The sequence below is a fragment of the Bubalus kerabau genome, chromosome 23 (genome assembly GCF_029407905.1).
Source record: "Bubalus kerabau isolate K-KA32 ecotype Philippines breed swamp buffalo chromosome 23, PCC_UOA_SB_1v2, whole genome shotgun sequence".
Taxonomy (NCBI): Eukaryota; Metazoa; Chordata; class Mammalia; order Artiodactyla; family Bovidae; genus Bubalus; species Bubalus kerabau.
In genome coordinates, this window is record NC_073646.1 from 41626359 (window position 1) to 41652410 (window position 26052).

Genomic DNA, 26052 nt, shown 5'->3' on the forward strand with positions numbered 1-26052 from the left:
AAAGGACAGAAATGGTATGGACCTTACAGAAGCAGAAGATATTAAGAAGAGGTGGCAAGACCACACGGAAGAACTATACAAAAAAAGATCTCAGTGACCCAGATAACCATAAGGGTGTGATCACTCACCTAGAGCCAGACATCCTGGAGTCCGAAGTCAAGTGGGCCTTAGGAAGCATCACTATGAACAAAGCTAGTGGAGGTGATGGAATCCCAGTGAGCTGTTTGAAATCCTAAAAGATGATGCTGTTAAAGTGCCGCACTCAACATGCTTTTGCTGGTGTGATTTTAATTGGGTTTCAGAATTCTTTCCCTGAGCTTTCTTAGGAAGCAGGCTGTGAGGCACTCGAGGGTGAGAGTAAATGGAAGATGAGGTGATTTGATTTGTAGCCCTGATAACTTCTGTGACTTTGAGGCCACATGAAACAAAGTGACAGATGGTGCACGGGTGGTTTGGAGCATTTCCTGCCGCAGCTCCTTGTCCTTCTAAGAGAGCAATCCACTCTCAGGGTTCGGCGGTTAATTTCAAGCGCTGGAGGAACAGTGTCATGGTCGCTGGTTGATTGGGAATGAGTCCTGGGAACCGGAGGTCCAGTGGTTAAGACTTAGCCTTCCAATGGGGGGCGGGGTGGTATGGGTTTGATCGTGGTCTGGGAGCTGAGATTCCCACACGCCCCGGGCCAAGAAAACAGAGAACAGAAGCAATGTTGTAATCAATTCAATAAAGACAAAAAAGAAAGAACTCCTGAAGTCACAGCTTGTTTGAATGGCAAGCGATGCCTGCAGGCCGTTCAGGGCTGTTTCCCGGCTCCTCTGAAGGGTTGGAGTCCAGGGGTCTCTCTGCCAGACTCAACCGTCCCCCGGGCCCACCTTTGCTTCCTCCTCTTTTCTCCGCTGTCAAGATACCTACCCACTTGATGTTTATTTTAATGCTGTAGTCTAAGGTTTATATCAAAGGAAGACAAGAGAACCCCCAGAAAGTGCCGTGGGGGGGCCGTGCCTTTTCCGTGGAGTTGCCCATGGTACCTTCCGGGATGTCTCAAAGAATCTTTCCCACTTTGGAACGGTGGTGGCCCCTGCTGTTCGTGGCAGGCCCAAGACTCCTGGGTGTCTGTACTGTTCCCCGGAAGCCAGAACAGCAGGGACACTCCCTTTGTCTGTCACCCGAAGGAAGGGCTGGCAGGGCGGGTGTCTGTCCAGACCCTTGCCCTGTCCTGCTGTGTGGCTCCTGTCTTAAGACATGGCCGCCAGGCAGGAGCGGGAGGAGGGGGCGGAAGGGGAGCCCACCTTCTCTTTCGGGAGACTTGACGCAGGCACCGTCCAGCCTGTCCCCCTCCTCTCAGAGGCCACCGCTTGGGGAGGTGGCCGAGCGTGGCTCTCGGCTGGCGGAGCCCCTTGGGGACCTTCTCCCTCTGGGATGCTGGCGGCGGGGGCCTGGTGCGTAGTGTGGACCCCAGGGAAGGCCGAGTCGGGGTGCTGTTCTCACGGTGCTACACGTGGGCCGTGCCTCGCAGCTGTGCCTCCAGTCTTGCGCATCTATTTTAGTTTCGTGGAATTCATTCATTCAGCACAGTTTTGTGGAGCAGCACCATGTGTCAGGCACTCACAAATCCTGGGAAAGCACAGCGAACAAACAGGAAGATCCCAGACCATGTGGAGCTGACACTGACAAGGGAGACAGACAGTGAACACGTCAGTGATGGGCGAGTGTGCGTGTGTGTGCACCACCACGTGTGTTAGCGTGTGCACGCACGCACGAGCTTACGTGTTGCGTGTATTCGGTAAACATAAAGCAGGGAACTGGGTGGAGAATGTGGGGGGGCCTCGAGGGAGAAGCAGGGGTCATGGGGCGCTGCCATCAGGGCTCACCATCCTCCCCACCTTTCGTTTTCCCGTCCTTTGTGCTGGCTGAGCTGAGCGTGTGGCCGCGGCCAGGCTGCAAGTCCTGCTCATCCTGGTTGGATGTCGCCATGGGAACAAGGTCTGAGACTGGCCCTCTGAATGACCTGGCAGTCCGCCCCGGCCTCTCTCCTTCCCACAAGCCGTCAGCGTCGAGCTGGACGGTCAGCATGAACCACAGCATACACTGTGAGGATGCGGCATACCCTGCGTGGCCAGGGGCCCACAGCCGTGTTGTTTAAGCCTCTGTGCTTCGGCTCATGGTCCGAGCTGACGGAGCGCCCCAAGGGGCATGTGAGCATCCTCTGAAGAAGAAGGGAAAGCACGCCCTGGGGTGAGGGGAGTGTTCTAGCCCAGAAGAGGAGGAAGTGCAAAGGCCCTGGGGTGGGAGCCGACGTGTGTCCCAGGGTGCACAGATGGGGTGGGGGCGGGTCTGCAGAGCAGAGGGGCTTATGGAGACCTTGCAGGGGCCGCTGGAAGGACTTGGGGCAGAGGAGTGGGGCGGCTTGATTCCATCTTAGCCAGGTCCCTGTGGCAGCTGTGTGGATGATAGACAGGGAGGCCCGACAGAGGCTTTTGCGGTAATCCCGGTGACGGGCGTGGGGGGTGACGAGTGGTGTCGGGTCTGTGGACCTCAGACCTGAAGAGGAATGTGCAGGTCGCCTAGTCTCACTGTCCACCCAGCTTACCAAGGTCCCCTGCACCTCAGCCTGACGGTCGACGGTGAGGCTCATGGGCCTGGTGCTGTGTGTTCTCTTTCGTGTTCAGGACTCGGGTGGAGAGCGTGTCTCTCGCTGTAGGCAGCTCCCAGGCTCCTCCGCGGGTCTGGACCAGCCCTCCAAGCACAGAGCATGTGCCGCCCCACTCGTCAGGACACGTCAGGCGCCTTCTCGAGGTCCAAGCCCTCCGCCAGGACACAGGTGTTGGACCAAGTGACCCAGTCTTTCTGCAAAGACCAGTTCCTCTTCACCTCCTCAGGCTTTGCCTTGAGGAATGCCAGGCCTGATGGAGCTGAGCAGGGCAGAGTTACAGCAGCTCGGGGGCCCCGCGCCCTCCCCGGGTGGGTCCGCCCCGTCCTGTGGCAGGCGGTGGGGGGCGGATGGAGGACAGGCTGAGTTCTCAGGCTCCGGCTGCTGGTTGGTTGGGGTCTCACTGGTGGCTTCCCGTCCAGCCAGCCGCGCCTTCTGCGTGCCGTGAGAGGATGTGCTTCCACGCCCGCATGCGTATGTTTTATTCTTCAATTTTGACCAACCTGATAAGCGAGAATGCCCATGATCACTAGTTCTTTTCATGTGCTTAGTCACTCAGTCGTGTCCAACTTGGTCGCGACCGCATGGACTATAGCCCGTCAGGCTTCTCCATCCCTGGGATTTCCCAGGCAAGCATGCTGGAGTGGGCTGCCATTCCCTTCTCCAGGGGACCTTCCCCACCCAGGGATCAAACCCAGGTCTCCTGCACTGCAGGCGGGTTCTTTGCCGTCTGAGCCCCAGGGAAGCCAAGTGTTTGTTGGCCGTGTGTGTCTGTCCGCTGGTGAGTTGCTGCCCATCCTTTGCTGCTTTTTCCCTGTCGGACGCAGGTTTCTCTTGGTTTGTACCAGTCTCCCGCTAGATGCTCATTTTTTCTAACACTTTTTTTTTTTTTGGAAGTAGTTACAGATCCACAGGACACGACAAAGCCAGTACACAGGTGCCCCGTCCTTCACCCGGTTTTCCCTAATGGTCCGGTTACCTGTTACGTGACTAGTCTGATATCTGAACAGTGAGTGTGCGTAGCTCTGTCACGCCGCGTGTCACACAGAGGGCTGGCGTAACCACCACCGCGGTCAAGACGCGTCTCCACCGAGAAGGGCTTCCTGCTGCCCCCAGACTCACCTTCCTTCCCCACCGCCCCTCACCCCTGGCAGCCAGCTGTTTGCTGTCTCTAAACAGTTACTATCTGGGGAGTATCGTACAGATGCAGTGGTGCAGAATGTGGCCTTTCGAGGCTGACACTTCTCACTCATCCTAATGCTGCTGAGACACACCCAGGTTGCTCCGGGATCAGTGGACACCTTCTCATTTCTGAGCCACATTCCATGGCGCGGAGGAGCCACAGCTTCTTAATCTAATTAGACTCAGATATACAGACAGAGGGCTTCCCAGGCAGCGCTAGTGGCAGAACCTGCCTGCCAGTGCAGGAGATGTAGGAGACCCGGCTGTGACCCCTGGGTCGGGAAGATCCCCTGGGGGAGGGCATGGCAGCCCACTCCAGTGTCCTAGCCTGGAGAATCCCATGGACAGAGGAGCCTGGTGGGCTGCAGTCCACGGGGTCGCACAGAGTTGGACACGACTGAAGTGACTTAGCGCACACATATATGCATAGACATGAAGAAATGCATCAATGCATCGTTTTTTGTCTTACACTGTCAGAAATGTCAGAAGTTGGTGAATAATTTTTCGAGAAAATGGAATTATCAGAGATTACTTAGTTTTGGTTTGATACTGTGCATGTGTGTGTGTGTGTGTGTGTGTGGCTTCCCTGATAGCTCAGTTGTTAAAGAATCTGCCTGCCATGCAGGAGACCCTGGTTCGATTCCTGGGTCGGAAAGATCCACTGGGGAAGGAGTAGGCTACCCACTCCAGTATCCGGCTGGAGAATCCCATGACTGTGTGGTCCGTGCGGTCGCAGAGTCGGACACGACTGAGCGGCTTTCACTTTCACATGTGTGTGAGTTTTTCCACCTTTCAAACTAAATGACCTTTGCCAGTATGATCTATATGGGGAATCTCAGCCTTCCTAAAACTTACTATTAGAGTCAGAGGGACTTGAGAAATCCTCTCACCAAATCCTGTTTGATATTGCAACAATTCGAGGCCTGGGGGTTGAAGAGATTTGCCTGAAGCTGCTGAATGGCCCAGCTGAGGTTAGGGCGCATCGGTGGTGTGTTCGGGTCCTGGTCCCAGCTCCACAGAGGGTGGCACTCTTATTTTCCCTCTGGGGTGGCTCCAGCCTGAGGGCGCAGAAGCGGAAGCGGGGCATTTGCTGTTCTCGGGTCCCGTGCTGGTGAGAAGCTTCGTGCTCCTGCCTATGATGCTGGCCTTCCCCCCGTCTCATCCATCACAGTGAGTGTTATATACTTACAGGCCTCAGAAACCTCTTCTAATATAGGTCTTTGTGAAAAATGTTGCTGCAAGCCTTATTTCTGGCGGGTCTGTAAGCCAGTGACTGGCCCAGGATGGAAATGCGATCCACATTAGATTTAAAAATGCAAGATGTTGCATGATAACAAGGCCAGAAACCCCAAAGGAAAAGAATAATGGTTTTGACTAAGTAAACATTTTTAACTTTCATATGGGAAAAGTCAGCATAAAGTAAGGCAAAAGGCAAATAACAAATTAGAAGAAACACAATCCTCAACATAAAACAAAGGTGTTTTTTATATGTCAAGTGCATCAAACGGCTTCAGCCTGTGTGAGCAAGCTCTTTTATGTCGACAGAAGACCGAGTGAAGGAAGACAGCATTACCAGCCTTGCTCCTAACCACGGAGATGCAAATAGAAACAGTGACGAGGCAACTTTTGTCAGATCGGAGGTGATTGATACTGTCCTGGGTTGATTGGGGTCTCAGGAAATAGGTCCGTCACTCACTCACACAGGGGACAGGAGCATAAAGTGATTCAGCTTTTAGGTTGAAACGTGAAGTGCTGAATCCTCCAGCGGTAGTGCAGCTCCCGAGGAATTCATCCTAAAGCAGTAATTGCAAGATTTCCGGCTTCTAATTACAGTGGACTAGTCATCTAGAGAATCCTGCTGAAAATAATTTAAAATCCTAGATAAAATGTTAAAAATAACTTTATGAAAGCATATAAGCGCTGACAAGACCGTAAAGAATGACCAGGCCAAACCCTAAGACAGTTGAACCTTGAGAGATAAGCCGCCCCGAGCAGCGGTTTCTCCCTGAGAGAGCTGGTGATCTAAACAGCGAGCCCAAGCTGTGACTTTCTGCAGACTTCTCAGGGTCTCACCATGAGGGAGAAACATTAAGATTGCCAAAGCTGAGGAATCTATAGGAGACTCTTCTGTCATAAGCTGGGACCTCAGAGGGTGAGGCCAGAGTGAGCCCAGAAAAGGAGGGGGAGAGAAGAGAGCTGGGCTTGGCTGCCAAGCCAGAGCAGGAAAGAGGCGAAACAACCCCCCGTGTTCACCCAGAACCCCAATGCTCTGAATTCAGGTTAAAGGGCCTCCAGACAGGTTGTGAGAAGGCAATGGCACCCCACTCCAGTACTTTTGCCTGGAAAATCCCATGGACAGAGGAGCCCGGTAGGCTGCAGTCCATGGGGTCACGAAGAGTTGGACACGACTGAGCGACTTCACTTTCACTTTTCACTTTCATTTTTCACTTTCATGCATTGGAGAAGGAAATGGCAACCCACTCCAGTGTTCTTGCCTGGAGAATCCCAGGGACGGGGGAGCCTGGTGGGCTGCCGTCTATGGGGTTGCACAGAGTCGGACATGACTGAAGCGACTTAGCAGCAGCAGCAGCAGACAGGTTGTGTGCCCAAGGAGCAAGTGGAAGCTCTCTCTGGGAAAGACAGCCTAATCCTAAGCCTTGGAGATTCCCCACAAATGACGCTTTTAAGGACAGCAGGCGTCATGGAGCCAGCCAACAGCCTGCAATTCCTGGAACCAGAAGAGAGGACAGACAGCAGAAGCAGACCCTCCAGCTTCAGGCCTCAAGCTCACCACGCACAGATTGTAACGCAGCTGTCCTTCACACCCCCGATGAGTTGTATGTGTAAAGTATGTGTATAAACAACTACTCTTTCTACACATGTAACTTTATATGTGCAGAAAGAAAGAAAATATCTCCAGGAAAAACTGGAAACTTACTAAAAAGCGGTATAATCTATTTTAAAAGAGCAAATTGGAACTTGTAGAATTGAAAAATACAAAAACCAAAAATAAAAACTTGGCAGTTTGTACCCCATAAAAGAGTATTAATAGTGTAGAAGAAATACTGGAAGAAGGCTTAGGGTTAGAGGATCTTTTCCAGAGTGGATTTCCGTTTACTGCTTAGGCCCAGAAACAGATCAGAATGTAGAAGAGAGAGGCAAGAACAGGGAAAATACGAAAGAGGTTGAGAAGTACGGAGGATGGAGTGAGAAGGTCCAATGTCCATTTAAGCAGGACGTACAGAAAGAAGACTGGGGCAGAGACCGCACTAGAACAGGTAACGGCTGACAAAGTGCCTCAGATCAAAAGGTCAAGAATTCCAGTGAATCCCAAGCAAGATTAATAGTAAAGCCCATAAAGAGATAAATCAGAACTGCAGAAAACCAAAGGCAGAAAAAGCTTAAATTAACTACAGAAAAAGGTAGAGATGAGCTTTCAATGAGTGACATTTTGAAAGCTTTCTTCCTCAAAGTTACAGCAGAAGCCAGAAATAGTAAACGATGCTCTGAGGTGGTACCTATGAGAAAACACAACTCCTAAGCCAGAATTCTATAAAATTGAGGACGGAAAAGGGACACTTTCAGATGAAGTTTATCATCAGCAAATCCTCCCTAAAGGAATTGTAAAGACTACAAGCAAGAACTGTGGTGTTGGAGAAGACTCTTGAGAGTCCCTTGGACTGCACAGAGATCAAACCAGTCCACCCTAAAGGAAATCAGTCCTAAGCATTCACGGGAAGGACTGCTGCTGAAGCTGAAACTCCAGTGCTTTGGCCACCTGATGCGAAGAACTGACACATTGGAAAAGACCCTGATGCTGGGCAAGATTGAAGGTGGAAGGAGAAGGGAACGACAGAGGATGAGATGCTTGGATGGCATCACTGACTCGATGGACATGAGTTTGAGCAAGCTCCGGGAGTTGGTGACGGACAGGGAACCTGGCGTGCCCCAGTCCATGGGGTCGCAAAGAGTCGGACACGACTGAGTGACTGAACTGAACGGAACAAGCAAGAGGAAAGGGATCCCAGATGGAGGGTTGGAAGCCTAAGAAAGAACGGAGACTGACTTGTCTGGTTTTTCCTGTTTTTGGTCATGTTTTTGGCATCAGATCCAAGAACTCACTGCCAAATCCAAGATCTGGAGGGTTTACCTGTGTTTGCTTCCTGTGTTTAGGTTGCTGGACACGCTGTGGGCTCGGTGCATTCCAGGCGAGTGTCTGCATGTGGAGTAAGGCATGAGGCCAGCCTCCCCCTGCACGTGGACACTCCTCGTTCCAACACCGTGTTCTGAACGTCTGCTCTTTCCCCACTGGGGGTCTTGGCACCCTTGACGAACGTCAGTTGGTAGGCGTGTCTGGGTTCATTTCTGGTTTCTCGGTTCTGTCCCATCGGCCTGTGTATCTGTCCTTATGCCAGTAACACACTGTTTTGATTGCTGTAGCTTTGCAGCGAGTTTTGAAATCCGGAAGCACGAGTCCCCCAGCCTTGCTTCATTTTTCTGACTGTGGTTTTGGTTTGCATTCTCCTGAGGACGGATGACGTCAAACAGTTCTGGAAGAAGAGTAAAATGGGAGGGACTTGTTCTTCATGGAGATCAGCAAGCTACTGCCTGCAGGCTAACTTTCTTTTGTCTTGTTTTTATTTGAACCCCTAGTTTAAATTTTGTTTGTTTGTGGGGTTTTTTTGCATTTAAAAAAAGAATACGCAGTAAAGATGACTATATGAAGTCCCTATAACCTAAAACATTTACCACCTGAATCTTTACAGAAAAAGTCTGTTAACCCCTTTTCTAATAAAAGGGGCTTCCCTGGGGGCTCAGATGGTAAAGAATCCACCTGCAATGTGGGAGACCTGGATTTGATCCCTGGGTCAGAAATATTCCCCTGAAGAAGGTAATGGCAACCCACTCCACTATTCTTGCCTGGAGAATTCCATGAACAGAGGAGCCTGGCAGGCTATATAGTCCATGAGGTCGCAAAGAGTCGGGAACGACTGAGCAGCTAATACTTTGACTTTCACTAACAAAACAGATACTAAGCTTTATTTTTTAAAACAATTTAATAACCACTACAATGGAGGTACTGGTACAGAATAAGATATTGTGAATTCTTGCAACTGTCAGATGTCTCAGTTTCTGAAATCTGGTGAGCATGTAATATCATTTCCTCTTCTCAGAAAGGCCTTTTCAAACCTTGGGCCCATTTTTCTATTGAATTGTCAAATCCAATAAGATAAGTAAATTGGTGGAACTACACAGAAACCAATGAAGGTGGTCCTTGTACACACCCACCCAGTTTTAACTGGATTAGAGATGTACAGGTGGAAGGCAACGCTGCGTCTCTTCTAGGAGGCAACACAGAAAAATCTTCACGACCTTGGGGGTAGGGGAGAACTGAAGTCATTAACAATGACAAAGGAAAAGATTAAGACTTTGCCGTCAAGTGAAGATTTGTTCATCCAGAGAACATCTCCACCACCTCTAACCTGCAAGAAAAAAATAAATCATGTTCAGAATACTTAAAGAACCTCTACAAACCTGGAAGAAACAGGCAATTCAATAGAAAAGTGGGCCCACGGCTTGAAAAGGCATTTCTGAGAAGAGGAAATGACGTGCGCTCACCAGATTTCGGAACCTGAGACATTTGGCAGTTCCAGGAATCGGCAAGAACGCGGAGTGACCAGAGCTCTCCTACAGCCTGTGCTGGGCACGGGGGTGGTTGTAGATCGGGGCCCCCGATGTAGAAGACAGGCTGAGAAAAAGCAAGAGAATTCCTTCATAGGGTACGTGAATCAGTGTCTCAGTGGTTGTCATCGAGCAGCGTTCTGGTGTGCAAGTTAAGTAAGCATTTCCTTGATCTGTCCACCAGCTTTGTGATTTGGCATTTGAGTTGTTTCCTCTTTGACTCTAAGAATAATGCTCCTGTGAACGTTCTTATGCATCATTCTTCATGCTAGTCGCTCAGTCATGTCTAACTCTTTGCGACCCCATGGACTGTGGCCCGCCAGGCTCCTCTGTCCATGGGGTTTCTCCAGGCAGGAATACTGGAGTGAGTTGCCATTCCCTTCTCCCGGGGTACCTTCTTGACCCAGGGATCAAACCTGGGTCCCCTGCATTGAAGTCTTAAAGGAAATATAAATATACCAGTGGTACTTACAAGAGGGAGGAAATTTGGCTGTCTTGGGGCGATTTTCACAGTAAGTGATATTTCATTTTTTTCCCATCTTTCCTTCTTACCCAGCATTATTAAGACGATAGGAGGATCTCTTAATGATGGTGAGTTTGACAATTCCTCTGGTGGAAGGACAGAGCGAGTCTGTCCAGGTAAACCCTGAGCAGCACTGTGCGTCAGCGGTGTGACCCCGTGGGGGAAACGTCCCCCTTGCTGTCATCGCTGCTTGCTGTGGCCCGCGGAGGCTAGAACACCTCTTAGTCCCCGGGTTGCGGGCGGGCCGTGCAGATCTCTCCTTTGGTTCCTCAATAAATATTGCCTTCAAAAGGCACTAGGTCTGCTCAGCCTCAGTGCTGAGCATGATAAAATGTCATGTCTTCCCAGGTTCCAAGAAGCAAGGTTTTGAAATAACCTACAATTCACCCTCTTATTTACTGAGCTTAAATTTTTTTTTTTTTTTCCGGAAATATCAAGCAAAATTCCCCATTGGAGACGCTGGAAAACATGTTGTTTTGAGAAGCAATTTATTGACATCTTTCAAATGTCCCCTTTGTCCAGGAGGTCCCCGCTGCCCAGGCTGCGGGTGGCTTACGTCTCGTTTGGCTGTGCTCCTGAGCAAATCCCCGATGTTGTTCTAAGGAGGAACCCCGAGAGCCGCCGGGACTGGGGTTTCCACACCTTCATGGCCGCCCCACGGCAGCGCCCTCTGGGACGTGGCACTTGGCTCACAAGGGGCCCCGGGTCGAAGTCCTCTCTGGCCAGCTCCGGTTCTTGAGGGAAGAGAGCCAACTGGATGTCTGCTTCACATCCCAGTTTCCACCGCAGGGGAAAGAGGCAGGGAGCTGACCAGGAAGCAACCGACAACCGACCGCTGTCAGGCACTGACCGAGGGTGGGTCTCCAGAGCGCCCAGTAAATCCGTTTCACAGAGGAATGTCTTAAGACTCATCCTCTGTCCTGAACTGCACGTCACCTTCATAGGTGGTTTTGACAGGCTGATCTGGGACTGAAACATCCTCTCCTTTGAATCATTCACCAGAACCTGAATAAACAAGATCATTGATTCAGCCTGATTTGTTCTGTAGCATAACCTTTTTAGCGTCAGAGGTTTACCGATGCAATTTTTTTGTTTTTTAGGTTAAGAGCAGTTGGTGAAAGTGCTGGATTTTGCAGTAGCACAACATGACCCAGTAATAAATACATCATAGGTAGCCGTCAGTGCCTGCTTCCAGAATCTTGTTTACGACACTTCTCACTGGGAAACGCACATGTTTTTGTGGCAGCTGTCTCCAGGTGTCTGGGAGAAGTTCTCTTTCGTCTTCAGCTAGCTTTAGATCACAGGTCCATGTAGGGTTGAAGAGAAAGTCAGCGTACGTCTGCAGAGCATCACCCCACTCCGCGGTCGAGGGAGCGTGGAGAAGCTTTTCCAGACGAGGCGTTTGCTCAGACAGTTGGCACGGCCAAAGGAAGAAGCCCTCTGTGGGCTCCCTGTGCTGGACTCCATGTGTTCTCTGCCAGATGAAGCAAATAAACGTCGGTGCTGAGCGCACGCTGGCCAGCCCGCCGCCATCCAGCCAGTGCACACCCCACTCGGCTCCGTCTCGCGTCGCGGGCCCGCGTCTCTCCCGTGAGCCTCCTTGGTGAGCGCACGCTGGCCGGCCCGCCGCCATCCAGCCGGCGCACACCCCACTCGGCTCCGTCTCGCGTCGCGGGCCCGCGTCTTTCCCGTGAGCCTCCTTGGTGAGCACATGCTGGCCGGCCCGCCGCCATCCAGCCGTCCGGGGCAGACCCCGCTCGGCTCCGTCTCGCGTCGCGGGCCCGCGTCTCTCCTGTGAGCCTCCTTGGGCGCTTGTGCTGCCCCATGTGCTCAGATGGGGCATCTCTCCCGAGATGCTGCTCGCTTCTGCTCAGCAGAAAGCTAGAGGCTGGGCTGAGGGCAGAGAGGCGGCCCCCAGGAGCTCTGGTCCAGATGACCTGCATAGTTGGGGTCCCAGGGCCAGACCTGCCAGCCACCGACGTGGCACATTGGCCCCTTGTGAGGAGCTGGGCGGCCCAGGAGCATCCGGGGCTCCCCTCCTCTGGCCTCCCTGCCGGCCGCAGCCCCGGCTCCCTGTGCAGAGCTTGCCTTTTCCTGCTTCCCAGGGCCAAGCGGCGAGCCCGTGGGTGAGTCAGGCTTTGGCAGACAGAAGGCTGCTTTGAGCCCTTCTCTTCCCCTTTTGTTCCACCGAGGAGGGGGAGGATGCGAGCATCCAGCTGCAGGCGCCCTGACCCCGGCACGGGGGCCGGGGCGTCCACATGACGTCGTCCCCTCTGTCCTGCCGCCGGTTCCCAAGCCTTCATGTCGGGAGTGGGATTCCCATCCCTGTGTTAACTTGATTTGTGGGAAGTGCACTTGAGCTCAGCCCCGCAGGCTGGTCAGTTACAGCACAGCCTTGTGCAGGACGCGGAGCCTGGCCTGGGGGATGAGCGGCTGCTTTGACCTCGAGCAAGTTAACTTCTGAGCTTTGGTTTCTTCACCTGGAGAATGGGAATAATCCTTCTGTTTTGCATCAGATAATAGGCAGCAATATGCATGGGCTCTGAGGGCCTGTTATTGGCCTCGAGGTCCAGCTGAGTGAGCAGTTTGTGCCGATCCAGCCACCTGCCCATCTGCGATGGCTGGCACACCAAACAGCCGTGAGCCATGTTAGCCAGCACTGTGCGGCCCGGGACTCCTCCCAGGAACGGAAGCTCTGTTCAGACCACAGCTCTGTGGTGCCCGAATCCGTTTTTTGGCGTGTGTTGATTTCATGGGTTTCTCCACTGCTTTACCTTTGTCGTTAGGGGCGGGGGTGGGGCCGGGAGTTGTGGAGGGGTGAGCACAGGCTCCGCACTTCGCAGGAAGGTGAGGTCGTCCGTGACGCGGGCTCCGGGGGCGGCTACGCTGCCGGGCAGCTGGATGGCCTCTGTTGCTCTCACACCCGGCATTTTGTCGGCTGACAGATGGGACAAGGTGGACTGAGCTGGAGCTGAATTTTAAATGGTCGTCCGGACACAACTGAGCAACTGAACCGAACTGAAGAGCTGGTTGGTACCAACCACCCCAAGAAATGTGCATGCGGTCCTCCCAGCCGCTGTCTGTTCCCATCTTTATCACAGCCGTGCTGGCGGTTTGTTTTCCAGAAGGCCATTTTGGCAACTATCCATGATATTTTTTTTTTAAGCAAATTCATGTAAACAGGAAAGAAGAACCAATAGTATCCAGATTGTAAATCAAGTGAAATTTGATTTGGGTTTCGGATCGACAGGCTTGTTTCAGAAGCATGAGCGCTGTAAAGCGGGGTCGTCTGTCCTTAGGAGCTAGATGATTCCGGGAGTCACAGGGTCACTTCCATTAGCTGAGGGGGCCACGCAGCCCTTTAAGCCCCCTCTTTCTCTGCAGCCTGAACACCATCAGGTAGAAAGAAAAGCTCCCTGGGTTCTCTCCTTTGCTTTCACTCCTGTGAAGTCTCACCTGTCACCAGCTCAGCTGTTCTGCAGCACTCGGGGGGCGGGGGGCTGGGCTCAGCCAGGGGACCACTCCTGGTGCAGAGCCGGGGCCTGAACTTCACATGAACTCGTGAGCAGAGCTCGGAAAGGATTCCCACGGTCGATATCCAGGTGATGGGGGAAACCAGTTGGGTCTCGTGAGGCTTGTGCCCCACTGTGACTCCGTCTGAATTTTATAGCTTTGAGTCGAAACTGACAAGCTGTCCCAAGATGAGACGTGGACCGTGAGGACTGCCCGGGCTGAGCCTGCGGAGACCGTGGACAGAGTAGGACGAGCCGGAGTGAGGGGCAGTTTGGGCATCTATGCCCCCTTCCTACCAGGACCTGGCGGCCGCTGCCCTTTGATTCTTGTGAAGCTAGTGCAGTGCTGCCAGGGCAGCCCCTCCTGCAAAGACACGGGCTGTCCCTGGAGGGAAGATCAGCATTCGGGAGCTAAACTTAGCTCCCCGGATAAGCTGCCTGTAGAAGGAAGTGCAGATGGATTTGGAGGAGGGGGTTGGGAAGACTTAAAGGGACAGCGTCGGGCTTTGAAGATGATTCCGGGGGACTCGTGGGACACGTGTGCTGGGATGGCCTCTCCCAGACTCTCAGGTGGCGTCTGTGAGTGCGGTCACCCACCTGCCGTCATGGCAGAGGGGTGTCTCTGGAGTAGAGAAGTAAGGAAAACCAGTGTGGACTTGTGGGTGGAGAAGCTCTTGTGCTTCCCATCATGTCTGGGAAAGACCGATAGGATTGATTACTTAGATTTATCAGTGAACAGTGCTGATAAGCACTCTGAGTCCCAGTGTGTGCCAGAGGAGCCGGGCTTGACTAGGACGTTTCAGTTCAGTCCAGTCTCTCGGTCGTGTCCGACTCTTTGCGACCCCGTGGACTGCAGCACGCCAGGCCTCCCCAGCATTCAGCGAGTGAGACACGTGGGCTTCAGAAAAGGCAGCGCTACTCGGGTAAACCTGGATGATTTGGGGTAAAAGTGACGTCTCTTTTACTAGGAAATCCTGAATACTTCATCATTTACTGTCGTCTGAGTCAGCCCTCAAGGGTTCTTGAAGCAAAACACGGGTGATAGGGAGGAGCAGAGACAGCGTCTCAGGAAGCACAGGGGCCTCATCACCCCGTGCTTGTTTCCCAGCCGCGTGCTTCTGCTGCTGTGACTGTCGGGCAGTGTTGAGTGACGCCTATTTTTCAACTTCACGTGAGCAGTGTAAACCTCTCACGCTGACTTGTCTCCTCACCCCCGTTTTGTTTGGAGACTCATCGTGTTGAGGCCCATGGTGGTGGTCCTTTCCCGCCGATTCTCCCGGGATTTTCTGTCTTACACGATGCTGCAGTTTGCGTGTGCAGCCTGGGGTCGTCTCCAGCATTGGCGACTGTGCCACTCGGGCATCGTGGCGGGTACACCGCGCCAGAGCTTTCTAGGGCGGGGCATCGTGGCGGGTACACCGCGCCAGAGCTTTCTAGGGCGGTGGCTGTCAGTGTGGGCCACGGGTCCTTCCAAGGGCTCCACAAGGTCAAAACCACCGTCATGGTGATACTGAGACGTGAGTCGCCCTTCTCACCCCTCTTCTCCCAGGGTGTGGGGCAGGGTTCTCCAGAGGCCGGTGACACCATGACTCTCGTCACGGCAGCTCACTGGGTGGATGCTCGTATGTCTTTGTATTTTTAAGTTCTCTCAGGTTTAATTTCTAATATGGTAAATATTGGTAGTTTGGGAGCTGTTGTGTTTTGGAGGCTTTTTTCCTTTGGGTTATTTGAATAAGTTAGTGAAAATACAGGGCTTTCCATAAAAAGCCTGAAGAAACCAGATTCTGACTCATCCCATTTGTTTCGAGTTTAGCTAAGGACTACTGCCTAAGCAAGAGGTTTTTCAGACATTTATTAGGCTTTTAATGCTTCTATTTTATGTTGATGTGGCCGCCCCATTGTGAAGAGGAGGAGGAAGCATTTCTTAGCGCCAGGATGGCGGGGGAGGGAGGAGCCGATTTTTCTGTAGGCCCTCCATAGTAGACAGAGGTCGGGAACGCACTGAATTTTTAAAGGAAATAACGTTTAAGCTCACGTTAAGTTTCAGCTTTGAAAAAATGCACGTCTTCATTCACCAGCAGGCATTCAGTACCTGCTAACGCAGGCAGACCCACTGGGGACGTGGCCTTCCCTCTGATGGCTCACGGGGCTTTGCTCAAACAAATGAATTATTAATGGTTTACCTGCTGGGTGACAAGTGGTTACACTGCAGCAGCTTCAGACAACAGCACCAATGCGGTGCCTCACGTGTGCGCTTCAGGACCCCTGCCTCCCGGAGCGCACGGGGCCCCGGAGCACCGCCGCCAGGGGCGCGCGGGGCCCCGGAGCACCGCCCGGAGCACACCGGGCCTCTGCTCGGGTCTTACCAGGCTGAGCTCAGAAGTTGTTGGGGCCGCAGCCTCCTCTGAGCTCCTCAGCTGTTCCAGCTCCTCCATCTTCTGCTGCTGCTGCTGCTAAGTCACTTCAGTCGTGTCCGACTCTGTGCAACCCCATAGACGGCAGCCCACCAGGCTCCCCTGTCCCTGGGATTCTCCAGGGAAGAACACTGGAGTGGGTTGCCATTTCCTTCTCCAAAGCATGAAAGGAAAAGTGAAAGTGAAGTCGCTCAGTCGTGCCTGACTCTTAGCGACTCCATGGACTGCAGCCCACCAGGCTCCTCCGTCCATGGGATTTTCCAGGCAAGAGTACTGGAGTGGGGTGCCATTGCCTTCTCCCACCCCCACCCCGTCTCTGGCAGGATGCATTTCCTCACAGCCGCTGGACTGTGATCTTTTTTTTGCTAGCTGTTGGCCAGGGGCCGCGCCTGGCTCCCAGGACTGCCCTCAGCTCCCACCGCACAGCCCTCCTCTCACAGCATGGCCGCATGCTCCTCTGGCCGAGTGGCGCGAATGCGGAATGTCTCTCCGCGTGCCTGCCTGCTACCTGCACGTCCCCTTGGACAGATCCTGTTGGTTGTCATAGATACGACGCCACAGTCAATTCTGGTTTTATAACAATCCAGAACTTTTGCTTTGCAAAAGGCCCTCTTACGAGGACGGAAAGACACACTACAGATGAGAGAAGGTCCTCACGACCGCTTATCTAATGGAGGGCTTGCATCTGGAGTGTCTAAGGAGCGCTTGCAACTAATAGTAATACAACAGTCCCAGGAGAAGATGGACAAAGGCACAGAGAGGTTTCACCTGAGAGGACACGCAGATGGCAGACAAGCACACGAAGAGACGGTCGGCATCGTGACCCGCTGGGTCACCGCAGAGCAAGGGACATGCGCACTCCCGACAAAACCTTGTTACGGTAGTTCTCAGAAGAGGAACACGAGCATCAGCACCGAGCACTGGCGAGAGCCTGGAGGAGCTGGATGCCTGTACATCACTGGAGGGAGCGTGCAGTGACACAGCCGTGCTGGGAAAGCGCTTCAGAGCTTCTTTAAAAAAAGACACAACTATACTTACTGAACATATACTTACTGCAAAACCCAGAGATCCCGATCCTGGGCATTCATCCCAGAGAAGCGAGAACTGTGTCCACACATCTGCGCACGAATGTCAATAGCGTCTTCATTTGTAATTCCCAAAATGTGGAAACCACCGAAATGTCTCCAGATCAGTGAGTGTAAATAAGCCATGGCTCATCCGTACCAGACGCCACTGCTCAGGAGTAACGAGACAGACTGTCGGTACACACAGCAGCTGGTTTCTCCAGGCATTTTGCTGAGTTTGAAAAAAAAAAAATTTCAAAAGGTCAGTTGCTGCCTGATTCCACTTAAAGTACATTCTAGAAAAGGCAAAACTACACAGAAAACAAGCCAATGACTGTAAACCGTAGAGATGACCTGAGATGAGTGTCTGCCAGAGATGAGGGCTGGCAGAGGTGGGGAGGGGCACCTCTGTGTTGACGGATCAGATCTCTGTCTGGATTGTGGGGAGCAGGGCGAGGTGGTTGGGGGCATCACGGGAATCCACAGGTGTGCCCAGAGCCACACGCACACGCAGACCAGCGTCAGTCCCCTGACTGTGGTGTGTTGTAATTACATGAGCTGGAGCCGCTGGGAAATGGGGTGACGGGGGCACTAGGCCTCTCTCTGCCATCTCTGCAACTTTCTGTGCAGCTACGGTTATTTCAAAATACAAAACATACCCTGCGAAACAGCGCAAAAATTTTTCCTAAATGTTTTATGTTACTACCAAATGAAATTTTTTCCAAATTTTAAATTGCATTTATTTAAGGCTCGCATATAAAATACTCTTGGTTTTGTATACTGACCTTGTATCTTGTGAATTTTCTGAACTCACTTCTTGACTCAATTGTTAGCTTTTTTTATAGATTCTTGAGTATTTTGTATGCAGTTCTATGATCTGCAAATTCAAACAGTCCTATGACTTTGCTAATAGCAAACCTTGAGAAATACAAGCATCTGTGAGTCCATGTGGATAACAGATAAACAGGGGAGAAGGGAGGACTCTCGTTTACAGTAGAGAAGGTCCACCGCAGACCAGTGGTTGCTGTACTGATTGGAAAACCATTTTGGTAAAGATTGGAAACGTCACAAAAGCTGCCAGCTGGGGGGAGCCGCGGCGTTCTTCAGAAAGATCAGTGTTTCAGATTAAAGGAGGCAGCAGAGCGCGGACAGCTACATGCAGCCCTCGATTCCAGGCGGAAGCCGGTGCTGAGGAGGCCGTGCTGCTGGTGAGAGCACCACGCCCGCATCACCTCTCCCAGGGTCGCCATGGGCATGGACGCAGGAGGCCCGGGGCCTGGGGCCTGTCCGCTGAAGCTTTCAGGGGTAAATGGACAACTTCCTCTCAAGTGGTTTTTAAAAAGAAGTATATGCAATTAACCCTTGAACAGCTTGGGGTTTGGGGCGCTGACCCCACGAAGTCGAAGATCCAAGCGTAACTTTACAGTCGGCTGACCTCAGAGCATGCGGTATGTGTTTATTTAAAAGAAAAAAAAGTGCGTGTCGGTGGACCTGTGCCGTTCAAACCCACGTTGTTTGAGGGTCAGCCCTGAACTGGAAGGAGGAGCGCAAGGCGCACCGCGGCTGGCAGAGCGCAGGTGACGGGCGTCTGGGTGTTCTTCCTGCTCTGCTCGCATCTGCTTCACATGCATGTCTCGTGGCCCCAGTGAGACTCGGAATTTGGGTTCTGGCTGCTGCGTTGCAGAGACTACAATCCTGATGTGAATTCCCCAAAATGTAGAAAGGCGATAGCCAGCCGTGTTCCAGTAAATGGAAGTTAAGTCTTAAGTTCAGTGTCTGTTAAGTAACAGGAATGAAACTCTGACCTTGAGAATAGTTGATTTTATGGTTCATCCCCAGGCGGCTCAGTGGTAAAGAACCCGCCTGCCAGTGCAGGAGCCATGAGATGCAGGTTCCATCCCTCGGTCAGGAAGATCCCCTGGAAGAGGGCATGGCCACCCACTCCAGCATTTTGGCCTGGAGAGCCCCGTGGACAGAGGAGCCTGGCAGGCTGCAGTCACATGGAGTTGTTTTTTAAATATTCAGCTGTTTTAAAATTTTGTCTTTCCAATTTATATCTAAATGAATGAACTAGATTTTCAAGTCCTCTCACTCGCCATTGACAAGCCCTGTGTTAAGAATTTAAAAATTAATTCCGTTGAGTACAGGAACATAGGGACAACTCGCATGTGGACAGAGGACTGGGAACTGGAGAGCTGCCTGGCCCAGAGTGGATGTTAGAGGCTGTTTCCTAGGTAACCACTCCCACCGCCTCTGCCTCCACGCCTGTGCCCCGCCTAACCCACCCCACCCGGCCTTGCCCTGTGCCCTGCACAGCCTCTGCCAGCAGTTCTTGACCCCAGTGGGCCCTCCTCCAGGCACACACCTCCCCTGTGGCACTGACAGAAAAGACCAGAACTCAGCCAAGCGTGGGAGACTGGATCAGATCACGGCAGACAGAGGGGTTGTAGAAAGCCCATTTTCCATGTATTCCTTTCTGTTAGCTCACATTACTCCAGCAGCCATCCGCAGAAGACCTGGTGTCTCCCTGCCTCATGTAACACTGTGTTCCCATCAAGGCGCTCATCCTGGTCCGTTCCGGCCGCGGTAATAAAGATACCACAGACGTGAACAGCCACCCGCTTTGAGGCAGTGAGACAAGCCACCAAGATGATCAAGCCGACCATCCTGGTGGAGAAGGAAGCCGTAAGGTCCTTTTATATTAGCGTTTGTTGTGTCATAAGGTGCATCGAGATGACCCTGATTTCAAGCTCAGTAGTTGGAAATGTTCAAAGTCAGACTAGGGGAGTGATTCCCTTCCTTGCTTAGTACATGCTTACTCATGAGCGCGGGGCATTTCCACATCGCACCCCTGTGTTGGGGTTCCGCCCTTGCACCCACATCACAGCATCCCCGGGGCATCGGTGTAGCCAGGACGCTTTGTGGCCAGGCAGGCCGAGACACCCCCACCCCAGCCTGACTCAAGCAGGAGCGGCTGCACTATGAGCCGCCCTGCCTGCCTCCCCCGGCGGATGCGGGTCGGGTCGGGGAGCTCTCGTCGCGCCCCGAAGGCCCCAGGTGAGCAGTGGCAGGAGGAGAGAGATGGGGGTTTCGGGGAGGAAGGAGCCCTGGACCAGGTGCGCTGGCCGGCCGCTGTCACTCCCGGGCTGTTTCCTGTCGGCCCGGGAGCAGGCGGGACGTGCTGACGGAACAGGAGCTCGCTTGGCAGAAGGGGTGGCGGGGCGGGGCTGGCGCGTGGGTGCCCACCCTGGCTTCCGGGCAGAGCCCGCCTGTGCCCCGGCAGCCGTGATGCCAGGGGCTGAGTGTGCCTCGAGCTCCGGTCTGTGGTGTCCCGGGAGAAGCGTCCATCCCTTAAACCCGTGCTCTCCTCCACGGTGGCCACAGGCCTCCTCGAAACCAGAGGTGGGTTCTTCACTAGAGGAAGTCCACCCCCACTCCTTCCTTTCACGTCGGAGACCCGTAGCGGGGAGGGCCCAGGGGCGTCCACATACGAGCCCACGCTCTCATCTGGAACCTTTCCGAAGAGCTTCCTCCTTCCGGGTCCAGGACGTCCCTGCTGTGCACGTGTGCGCGCGCATGCGCAGCCACTTTCCACTGTCGTGAGTGCGCGGCTGGCGTGGCTTCCCCGGGAGGGCCCCCCGCCCCCGCCATCCTCGCTGGGCCCTGTCTGCACAGTGGGGCTTAGACTGAGTCCTGCAGGAAGTTGAGTCCTCTGGGCACACGGGGTGTAATTAAGTGTCAACGTCCCCCTTTATAAGGGGAGCTTTGCCCGTTCACTCACCACTTCCTCTGTTTGCTTCATTTAATCGACACTGAAGATCCTCTAAACCTTTCTTAGGCTCCATGATAGCCGCTGTGTCAGCTGACTCACTCCTCTGAGAACAGGACAGTGACCGATTGGCATGGTCACTTCTAGCTAGCGATCTGTTTGTGTCGACGTGCAGTCCAGAGAATGTCCAGGGGCTGGAGAAAGACTGGCCATCAGTCCACGGAAGTCCAGGCCAGAGTCTCCTGGTCCTGCACCGTAAGTCAGGTCGTGCTAACGTGACGTCATGACAGAGCTTCTGCTTGTTTCCAGAAGCTGGAACTTGTTCTGTCGTGTCTGCTTCTCAAATAACAGATGAGCCTGGAGCGCAGCAGCCGGCCCTGCCGGGAGCGAAACCACCCACAGGAGCCGAGTCTCACAGCCGGCTCCCCGGCTGCAAAGGGAGGGACCCACCTGGTCAGAGTCCACGTTCTCACCGTTGCTTTGAAAAGCACAGTCTGAATTTAAACCTGGGCGTCAAAGCTAGAGAAACTGCATTTTTAAAAAGCTTTTAATTTCTTTTTTATTTTGAAAAACACATACCCCCATTAGCCTTTTCACTTGGCCTTCCTGTTTACACGCAGGCAGGACAGCTCTCACGCCACCGGATTGAGTTCTCCCATTTACCACCTCAGGGTCCTCAGTCCAGACTGAGTCGTGACTTTTTTTTTCTCCATGACAGGGCGAATCAGTGAAGTACTTCCTGGATAACTTGGACCGGATTGGCCAGCTGGTGAGTGAGTCCCCCACGCCCAGAGCCTGTGACGCGTGCATGCGCCCCAGGGCAGCCCCCGCAGCAAGGGCTCCCACTGCCCTCCCAAGCCCTGCCTCGTGTCCAGAGACCAGCACCTTGCCGCACTCATCCCTGAGCATCAGCAGCGTCCGGTCGGTTTTGAGACTCCCCGTCGTCCCACTAAGGTTCTCTTGCGGGTGCTGCTGTCCCTCAGCAGTCTCGAGTCCACCCCGCGAAGTCGGTCCACGGCACTTGGCCTTCTTCAGCCCAGAGCTTTCTCCTTCCATCTGTTTCCTTCAGTCTGTCCGTTGGGGTGGTTGGAGCAGCTCCCCCGTGGGGCTTCTCCCATCTCCAGCGCTGTTGGAGACGTTCCCCTCTCCCCCGTTTACCTCATGGGTGGGTCGTTGGGCTGAGAGGCTTCCTCCCTGCTGGGGTTTCTGGCAAAGGTGCTGCCAGAGTGCTGGTGTGCAGGAGTCACTGGAGGACTGTAACAGGGCAGGATCAAAGGGCTTCGAGTGACCGCAGTTGCCGTGTGCTGCTGAAGACTTTAAAGGTTTCTCTAAGAATAACATACTAAATATACTGCAGGCTAAATTTAGGCAGCATTGCAAAACCTGAGTTAAGTCAGTTCAGAGTCAGGGTTTGGAATGCATGTGCCCTGGAAGTTGGACAAATAGAAAGGCGGCTAAGATGCAGGAGGAAAGTGGTGGGCGTTTCACGTGGAGAAGAGAGGAGACGAGGCCTCAGGCTGGGGCCTGGCCTGAGGGTCCTGCTTGTCGTTCCTCAGTCTGGTGAGCCCCCTCTTCATTCTGAAGCAAGCCACCTGGTTCTTTCACTCTCTGCGTCATGGTGAATTTATATTCTTGTAAATGAAAGTTGCATCTAGTATCTGGTTCAGCTTCTCACAGAAGTCCCTGTAACTTTCCTTCCCCCGCGTCTGTTCGTCCCGCCTTCTTACGCCCTCCTCCCCAACGCCTCCTTACCTACTCTTACAGAACTACTTCCCGAGCAAACAGGACATCCTGCTGGCAAGGAAGGCCACCAAGGGCATCGTGGAGCACGACTTTGTCATCAAGAAGATCCCCTTCAAGATGGTGGACGTGGGCGGCCAGCGGTCCCAGCGCCAGAAGTGGTTCCAGTGCTTCGACGGGATCACATCCATCCTGTTCATGGTCTCGTCCAGTGAGTATGACCAGGTGCTCATGGAGGACAGGCACACCAACCGCCTGGTGGAATCCATGAACATCTTCGAGACCATCGTCAACAACAAGCTCTTCTTCAACGTCTCCATCATCCTGTTCCTCAACAAGATGGACCTGCTGGTGGAGAAGGTGAAGACCGTCAGCATCAAGAAGCACTTCCCAGACTTCAAGGGCGACCCCCACAGGCTGGAGGACGTCCAGCGCTTCCTGGTCCAGTGTTTCGACCGGAAGAGACGGAACCGCAGCAAGCCTCTGTTCCACCACTTCACCACCGCCATCGACACCGAGAACATCCGCTTCGTGTTCCACGCCGTGAAGGACACCATCCTGCAGGAGAACCTGAAGGACATCATGCTGCAGTGACGCGGCCGCCCTTGCGCCCGCCGCGGGCCGGGCCTGCCGGGCTGTGCGCGGTCCCGACCCCGAGCCCTGGACACGCAGCTTGGGATGCGAGGCCCGCGCTCGGCTGCAGGGGGGACACGCGGACGTAGCTACTGAACCCCGGGGACTCTTGACACTACTGAAAGTCCAGCGGTCACTTTGATGTTAACGTGTGACGCCCGATAACACGCTTTCTCTTGTTACAGAAACTGTTCCTTTTCTGACACAGTTCAATTGGGGACCGCGTGTGTGTGCACGCACGCTCTGTCTTTAGTGACGGAGACGCAAACACTGTCGTCTCTGCGGGTGGCTCTTCTCTCCAACTAGTGAGTCCTTGGTAGGGGCATTGCCTGGCGGGGTCCTGGGGGTTTGGAGGAGGGGAAGTGTGGGCTGAGCTCGGGGAGCCCACCACCACCTGCCCGAGGGAGCACGTTGCCTTTTCAGTCTCTGGTGCCAGTTTCCCGAGAGGGGGTTGGAGGGTGGGAGTGAGAGCCCGCGGGGGACTTGCCTTAACGCCCCAACACCTGTGCCTTCCTCCCGCCCGTCCCATCGGCCACGGCCTGCGGGGTGGGTGTGGGCCGGGCGCTGCCTTGAATCCCCCTCCCTTCCGCACGGGGCAGGGGGTGGTGCCTGCTCGCTCTGTGCCCACCCCCGCCCCTCAGCAGCGCCCTCACGCCAGCTGGCCTTGCGGACTGCCCTCCATCTCCCGGTCGTCTCACACATGCGGTCGGCTTGGGGAGCCCGCCGTCTCTGGGGGAAGCCGCGTGCCTCCTCCTCTCGGGGCCCTCTGAGAGCTGGCAGCGGGGCCGCAGCGCCTGCCTTAACACCCCAGGCTCCGCTGCCTCCCTAGACGGCAGGTTCTCATCACAGTCCCTCGCTTCCACTCACACGCACGCAGCAGAAGCACGTTGGCCGCGGCCTCCTCTGGGGGCCGCTGCGGAGGCTGAAGTGGTGACGTGCACCGTGAGCCCAACCCTCGGGGAATGTGTCCGGCTGCCCTACCCAGGTGTCTCTCACTGTGTTTAAAAATACATTGCATTCCAAACCAGTCCCTGCCGTGTGTGACTCTGCTCGACAGTGTCCGGCGCGCTGAGGCCTCGTCCCGCGTTTAAACGAGGAAAAGGCTTCCTCCGCCAGCAGCCCGGCCGGTGCCTGTGGCTCAGGGCTGCGCTGCTCCCCGCCCGCGTCCCAGCGGGGGTCCTGCTCCCCTTCACCAGCAGAGAAACTGATTAAGCTTGTAGCAGATGCGGGCCCAGGAGGAAAGGGAGGGGCAGACCTGCTCCTGAGTCATCCTTGTTGTCCAGCGTTTAATGAGGAGACAGCCTGAAATCCTGTTTCTCTCTGGGCCCTCAAGACTTCCTGTCCATGTTTGCCGGGGTTTGGGCTCTTTTTGGCTGGAGAAAAGTTGCTGTTTTTGTACTGCTTCCTGTGGCTCTTCGTAAACCGAAAGGACATGCCTGGGATCAGGGCCAGTGACCGAGGTTTAAAGGAGAAAGAACCCTCTGGATGGACTGCGTCCGGACGTCCTGAGACCCCACCATCCTCGGGCCTCGAGCGCCCTTCGCCCGTGGGTTCCCATTGCACACGTGTGTGCGGATCCACGCTCTTCCCGCCAACCTGGAAACCCCCCCTCGCACTGGCAGAGGCCCCGACGTGGGTGTGGCCGGCTTGTGAACGGCTTGCTGGTGAGTTGGCGTCCGCCTGGTCAGCGAGCACGGTTTGTCCTTCAGACAGTCAGTCGTGGCTGCCGGCTCACTCTCAGACCCAGGAGCGAGCTCGTATTGAGTGGCCATAACTGTGTTGAGTGGCCAGGGAGCCAGGGCATGGCCCGGCCCAGACCTGACCCACTTCCTCCCCTGTGGCCAGGAGCCGTCCTCGCGCTGAGCTGAGCGGGCATGATGGCACTCAGCCCTCCGCTCCAGGATCCGTGCTCGCCAGAGATAGGGATGGCTCCGCAGGCGCCACTGAAACCGTCCGCAGCCTTTCCACACGTAGGTTATAGTCACTCCTCTCCCAGCCTTAGGCCTTTGTATTTTAATCTCACTGTTAGCCGCGATTTGCTGTCTTTTATATTGAGATGTTGGAGCAGCAGGGGATGGTCTGCCTCATCTGTTATTGCAAAAATGTAACAATAAACTTCCTCGAACTAAGCCTTCCTCCTCGCAGTCACACTTCACACATAACGACACATGTGCGTTTTTTTAACTATGTTTTTTTAACTTCAGTTTGTAGAGAAATTGTCTCAAAGATATTGCATTATAGCTTTGTAATTTATAGAGATCTCTAGACTCCTTATTCTTGTAATTTTTTTACTTTTTTGATAAAAATGAGTCAGGTTATTTCAACTCTTAGGATCAGGAAATCATCTTGAAACAAGATCCTTAGTTCTGACCGACTCACTCAGGCATCCTGGGAACAGACGCTCCCTGACTCGACACCACGAGCAAAAGCAGTGTCGGGACGAGAGTCATCGGAGCGAATTGCTCACGGCTTGCGGTGTGCACAGCATTTCAGCATCAGCAGGGGGGGCTGGTTTGATGATCTGACCACCTTTGATCTCTGGATATTTATTAAAATAAATCCTTAGTTTTTCTTAATGAAAAATATCACTCAGCATTCAAAGCCAACATGAAATTTTTCAATCCCCGCATTCAGAGCCCTTGGAGAACTCGAGCCCTGATGGTCCTTGGAGGTTCGCTACTTGTTGATCACAGTTCTCGTTTCCGTGCTTGGGACTCAAGGCGGCCAGGAGAGCTGCCACCAACACGGTTCTGTGTGGACGTCTCTGGAGCACGACTTCAGGACAGGGAGGGGTAGCAGGAGCACAGACATGCGTGTGTGCGAGGGAGACCCTGAGCCCACCTGCCAGCGGAGACCTGGGACGTGTCCAGAGACGGGAGGCTGGGG

At 53.8% G+C, this 26052-nt stretch overlaps 1 protein-coding gene across 2 annotated transcripts in view; it reads left to right on the top strand.

The window, feature by feature from the left end:
- Nucleotides 1–25295, top strand: part of GNA12 (G protein subunit alpha 12) — a 71994-nt gene extending 46699 nt beyond the window's left edge. Inside the window, exons 1-3 of one of the 2 annotated variants that reach the window (XM_055562732.1) lie at nucleotides 13669–14469; nucleotides 21512–21562; nucleotides 22558–25295. In XM_055562732.1, the coding sequence (XP_055418707.1) occupies nucleotides 14059–14469; nucleotides 21512–21562; nucleotides 22558–23127 (1032 nt within the window). In that variant the 5' untranslated portion in view covers nucleotides 13669–14058 and the 3' untranslated portion in view covers nucleotides 23128–25295. Of the gene's footprint in view, nucleotides 1–13668; nucleotides 14470–21511; nucleotides 21563–22557 lie in introns of those variants that run through there. The other variant, XM_055562731.1, reaches the window with a different exon arrangement.
- Nucleotides 25296–26052: the final 757 nt, after the last annotated feature.